General features: G+C 56.3%; 1 protein-coding gene across 1 annotated transcript in view; it reads right to left on the reverse strand.

The window, feature by feature from the left end:
- igsf9b (immunoglobulin superfamily, member 9b) overlaps positions 1-4395 on the reverse strand; it is a 23562-nt gene extending 19167 nt beyond the window's left edge. The window contains exons 1-3 of the mRNA XM_056602841.1: positions 4354-4395; positions 4191-4245; positions 3597-3836 (exon numbers count right to left, since the gene is read on the reverse strand). Of these exons, the coding sequence (XP_056458816.1) occupies positions 3597-3836; positions 4191-4245; positions 4354-4395 (337 nt within the window). The remainder of the gene's footprint in view (positions 1-3596; positions 3837-4190; positions 4246-4353) is intronic.
- Positions 4396-5685: the final 1290 nt, after the last annotated feature.

Below are 5685 nucleotides of genomic sequence, written 5' to 3' on the forward strand. Positions count from 1 at the left end.
TGTGTGTGTGTGTTGACTTACGTGTGCATCCGCACTCATGTGTGCGTTTGTGCACGTGTCCAGTTGCTACGCCTGTGTTTGTATATGGTTCCGCCTGAGATGAAACAGGATGTTTGCCTATTGTCACTCCGTACCGACCCGCACCTGATCGCGTTCAGAGGCCTGTGTCTATTTCCCCAACACAGCCGTCCGCAAAACAGGCCGTAGCACTGGGTCGCTGAGCCCTCACCGGTCGGGTGGCGCTTTGTTCCCGGGCTGACTGATGGCCAGCCCTCCGGGGACTCGGTACTGGACGGCAGAGCTCCAGAAGAAGATGGATGTGAAAGCTGAAACCCCTGTAATCTTAGCCCTGTAGAGAGCAGACAACATCAGGAGCTCTGCCGTGTAAGGACAGTCTGAGTGTAAGGAGGAGGGGAAGAGGGGGGGGGGGGGTCGCACCGAGGTTTCTAGCGCCGCGCGCGCGCGCACACACACACACACACACACACACACACACACACACACACACACACACACACACACACACACACACACACACACACACACACACACACACACACACACACACACACACACACACACACAGTGTGCATCCATCACCCACAGAGCCACACAATCCCACATGCACCTGATATCTCCTCAAACCAGCAGAGAGCGAGTTGGTTAAACGGATCATAAGGACACCCCTGTTTGAGATGCTCTGATGTTCTGCTCGGCTTCTGACTCCTGTGATCTAAAAATGGCCTGAGATCTGCCTCAGTAGAAACACCACGGCCGGAATGGAAAGACGACACTCGGAAGCCTGATTAGCTGCGTCTGGGACTCAAGTGGGTTGCAGGTAGGAAGGAGTAAGACAATCTCATTCAATAAAGAATGAAATCCTTTCTGCATTGTTTAGTGTGAGAACTTCTTCTTGCAATAAGACTCTCTCCTGGGGGGGCTGTGTGATGTGGCCAGTGACCACGCCCATCCCACTTAATCACCCCTTGCTTCAAACGCTCCTCCAAACACAGACTACCATAAAAAAAGCATAAAGGTAGGGGCACCCTCCTAAACCCAGGAGTCCCAGAAACCCTCCCAACCGTTTGATCGGAGCACTAAATCCCAGCCCCTCTCCTGCCTGATCTCAAGACAGGCCCGGACAGGGATGGAGGAGCGAGGGCTTTCCTCCTTCCTGCCTTCTTGTGGTTCCATCTCCGATCCCTGAATCCCCCCCTTCCTGCATTTTAATTTGAGGGTAGAATACATTAGCCCGCCGCCACCGCCGCCGCGTCGCCGAACCCACCCGCCATCTGCCTCCGCTGGGAGGGGAAGGCACCGGGATCGACGGAGGGAGGCAGACAGGGTGGGGGGGTGCTGCTGCTGGTGGTGGTGGTGGTGGTGGTGGTGGTGGTGGTGGTGATGGAGAGGGGGGTAATGGGTCCACTCTCGACCCACCAGCGCTGGGACAGGAGGGGCTGTTGTGATAGGGAGTCCCAGGGACCGTTTAAAGTGCAGGGCTCTGTTTGGCTCCGGACCAAAGCCTCCTCCGCAGCGCTGTTTACTTCGTTAGGCCACGGCGCCACAGATGAGTGGCTTCAGACAATGACAGGCCAACCGCCTACACGAGGGTGCACCCCTCATCCAGACGCCCGTCGTCAGCCCAGTACATAGAGTCCAGGTGAAGGGAGGGAGTTACACACATGATACGATGGTGATCCTCCATCTGTACGTCCTGCTCTCTCCCTGCTGCTGATGTTTAGCAGGGATTCTGGGAGTCTCATTGGCCGAATCAACATCAATGCGACATCGACAGGGACCCCTTCTAAAATGGTTCCCTATTAGTTTAAGTGAGAGGGACCTCCTCGGTTCTGTGGACTTGGCAGTAGATCGGGGGGAGATATGAGTGGGCCCTGCTTTGTCTTTTGTTCTCCACCAGACAATGACGGGATTATGAGGCTCCAGCAAGGAAACCCTGTTATTATTCCTAGCACCTCAATCCATCCTCCCTCCATCCATAACAACCCCCCCCCATTTACTGGGTCATCTCTCCCCGAATACCAATAAAACACTGTCATTAGACGTTCTTCAGACCCCCTACCCCCACCACCAACCCACCAACACCAGCACCACCGCACCGTCCCTCCTGGTCTGACCTCACTCTATAATCTGTAACCCCCCCCCCCCCCCCCCCCCCAAAACCCCCGATCCTTGTTTGAATATTATCACACACACACACACACACACACACACACACACACACACACACACACACACACACACACACACACACACAGACACACACACACACAGGCACACCCAGATCTCAGACACAGCTTACCCCAGGCCCCGTCTCCCCCCCAGCCCCCATCTCTCTCTCCCCCCCCCCCCCCACACTCTCATCTCTCCCGGCAACCCCTCCCCCTTTACTGCCTCCATTAAATGGCCCGTCCGCTCTCTCTGACGGCCGCATGCACTACAGGCTGCTGGAGTCTGGGAGCACACAGCACACCAGCAGTAATTACAGGGCGCCTGCTCGGGCTGGATTATCTATTTAGGGTAACGTCCCCTCAAGCGTTAATAAATACCAGGGTGCCCGTACATCACACAACCCCCCTATGTATGTAAGTCATCCTCAGACCGCTCTGGCAGGGAATATTTAGAGAGAAGTACATCGTTGAAGTCTTTACACAACAGCACACTCTCTCTCTCTCTCTCTCTCTCTCTCTCTCTCTCTCTCTCTCTCTCTCTCTCTCTCTCTCTCTCTCTCTCTCTCTCTCTCTCTCTCTCTCTCTCTCTCTCTCTCTCTCTCTCTCCCTCCTTCTCTCTCTCTCTCTCTCTCTCCCCCTCCCTCACTCCCCCCCGCTGTCTCACTCCGTTTGAAATCACTTGAGTCGCAATTCAGGGTTCACGATTAACCCCCGGGAGAAAGAAAGTCAGCGAAGGCAAACGTTTGCCTCCCTCCACAAACGCCAACGTATTATCAGACCGGTTTTAGGGTTAACCAAGTCAAGCTTCCCTTTGACCTCGCTCCATGACCCCTTTCCTCGACCCCTTGTTAATTATTTTCTTCCGCAAGCCTGGGCGAAGGCCGTGAGTGCAGTCAAGTGGCACGGGCTCAACAGGAGGTCTAACCCGGGGGTGAGGCACAGGCCGGGGCTACAAGGTCCGAGCTGCACGGAGCGGAGAAGCAGTGTGCTTCCCCCGCAGTGCATTCTGGGACAGAACTAGACAGCCAGATAACAACCTTGAAATCCTCCAATAAATCCAAAACGCTTCACTTTTTATAACGTTTGCTGAAGTCGTCATGGGACGTAAATGGTAGATGGGCTGCATTTATGTAGCGCTTTTATCCAAAGCACTTTACAATATTGCCTGACATTCACCCATTCACGCACACACTTACACCCACGACGGCGGAGTCAACCATGCAAGGCGACAGCCAGCTCTTCAGGAGCAGTTAGGGTGAGGTGTCTTGCTCAGGGACACCTCGACACTCAGATAGGAGGATGCCGGGGATCGAACCGGCAACCTTCCGGTTACCAGCCAGCCCGCTCTGCCTCCTGAGCTGCTGCCGCCCACCCCAATGGCGTTCATTCCCGCCGGTGAGATCTTACCCTTGTAGTTGGGGTGGACCCGGGGCGCGTACACCCCGAACTTGATGAGGATGGGGACGTTGTAGCCCAGCCGCACCCACTCCACCACGTGCAGCGGGAAGAGGTCCGGGGCGCCGGGGGGTGTGGCGCCGGGGAATGCGGCGGCGGCGGCGTCCGGGGGCGACGGGGCGAGGTCGCAGCCCAGCTCGGCCACGCGGCCCACCCGGGCCCGCACCAGCGAGGCCCCGCCCGGACACACACCTGCGGCGGACGGGAGAACACACACACCGTTACACACACACACACACACACACACACACACACACACACACACACACACACACTTAAGCGGCCATGCTGCGCTCTTTAACGCTGACGCCGATCTCAGGAGGTAATGAAACCTGGCGCCGGGCCGAGCAGGCAGCGAACGCATAAATCACGGCGCCCGCGAGCAGCGAGCGCGCCCGTGAAACACAGAGTTACGGCCGAGGCGGACAGACGGAGCGGACTCGTTCCTCCCCGGCTCGTTTGCTCCGGCAGACAAGCCGTAGTAAAACTTAACGACGAAATCTGGGTTGCTTCAAAACCGTGATGTGTTAAAGGGGATGGGGTGACCGGTGATGAGGACGGAGGGAGGACGGGCGCGGCCGGGATCGCCCTCGACTGAGGACTATGAGGGAGACCAGGGTGGGACGAGGCGTGAACGCATATTGAGGAGCTGGACTGGAGTCTATGTTCTCTGTTGCTTGTGCTCTGCTTGGTAGCACTAGCAGGTCACCCCAGGGGGCACGTCAACCAAAGATTCAGCAATCCGCGACATGATGGAGAAGAGGCAGCCAAGGCTACAGACACAATGCAATCCCATTAGTGACACCTGGGGCCGTCCCTCCTCCATCTTAGCGTCCTCTCCCTCTCCCTCTCCCTCTTTCTTTGTTGTTCTTCCTCCCTGACTCTCTCCCTCTGTCTCTCATATCTCCCTTTCTCTCTCCCCAAACCCTACGCTTCTTTCTGTGTTTGTGTGAGAGGGTGTGTGACTTGATGTGTCTGTGTGTGTCTGTGTGTGTATGAGTGCGTGGTTGTGCGTTTCTGACTGTGTGCCTGTGCGTGCGTGTGTGTGTGTATGTTCGTGACTGCGTGTGTGCCTGTTTTTGTGTGTGTGTGTGTGTGTGTGTGTGACTGTGTGTGTGTGTGTGTGTGACTGTGTGTGTGTGTGTGTGTGTGTGTGTGTGTGTGTGTGTGTCTGTGTCTGTGTCTGTGTGTGTGTGTGTGTGTGTGTGTGTGTGTGTGTGTGTCTGTGTCTGTGTCTGTGTCTGTGTGTGTGTGTGTGTCTGGCTGCCAGTGTTGGCCCTGCTACTCATCTGGCCTGGTGATTACACTCTAATCTCGGTGTTGGGGGCTCTGATGCAGGGCACCAGACCCCCCCCCCTGCTGATCTCCCGGCCCCGAGCCAGCGACCTCCCACCGGCCCCCCCACCGTCTCCTCACCGGCCCCCCTGCCGTGCACACATGGCAGGGGCGATCATGTGCGCCCTCCCCCCCTTACTACCAAAAGGGTGTTTTGGGATTGAGGGGCGGGGTATGGCGCAAATCCCAGATTAATCCCAATCCACACCCCGTGTTGTTATTTAAGAGCGACTCTATCCCCGTACTCTGTCTGCTCCAAAAACCACCTCCTCATCACTTTCCCCCCCCCCCCATGTATGGGTGAAGGATAAACCGATAAACTGTAGCCCTGTGCGCCAGGGCTCCGGTCTGGCAGCTTACCCACCGAGCAGCAGCATATCACCAGCTCGCTCTTTGTCGCCCTGTCATAGTTCAGGGGACAAACAGTGGGGTGTCTGGCACGGATGTTAGCCCTGAAAGCAGTGATCCTAAACAGGTAGAAGACAAGCTCTGAGCGGAATACATGGAATCGGCACGGACTCAAGTGAGGTTAATGAAAGAGGCCTGAAGGATCCGTCTTCTGGGATGTCGTCGGGTCTGAGATAGACAGCAACAACATTCCCTATCGCCTGTTATCTCGTATGTTAATGTTCTGAGGCGGGGTGGAGGTGGTGGTGGTGGTGGTTGGGTGGAGGTACTTACTCAGCAGACTGAGGGTCAGAGCGGT

The sequence above is a fragment of the Gadus chalcogrammus genome, chromosome 11 (assembly GCF_026213295.1).
Source record: "Gadus chalcogrammus isolate NIFS_2021 chromosome 11, NIFS_Gcha_1.0, whole genome shotgun sequence".
In the NCBI taxonomy this organism is placed as follows: Eukaryota; Metazoa; Chordata; class Actinopteri; order Gadiformes; family Gadidae; genus Gadus; species Gadus chalcogrammus.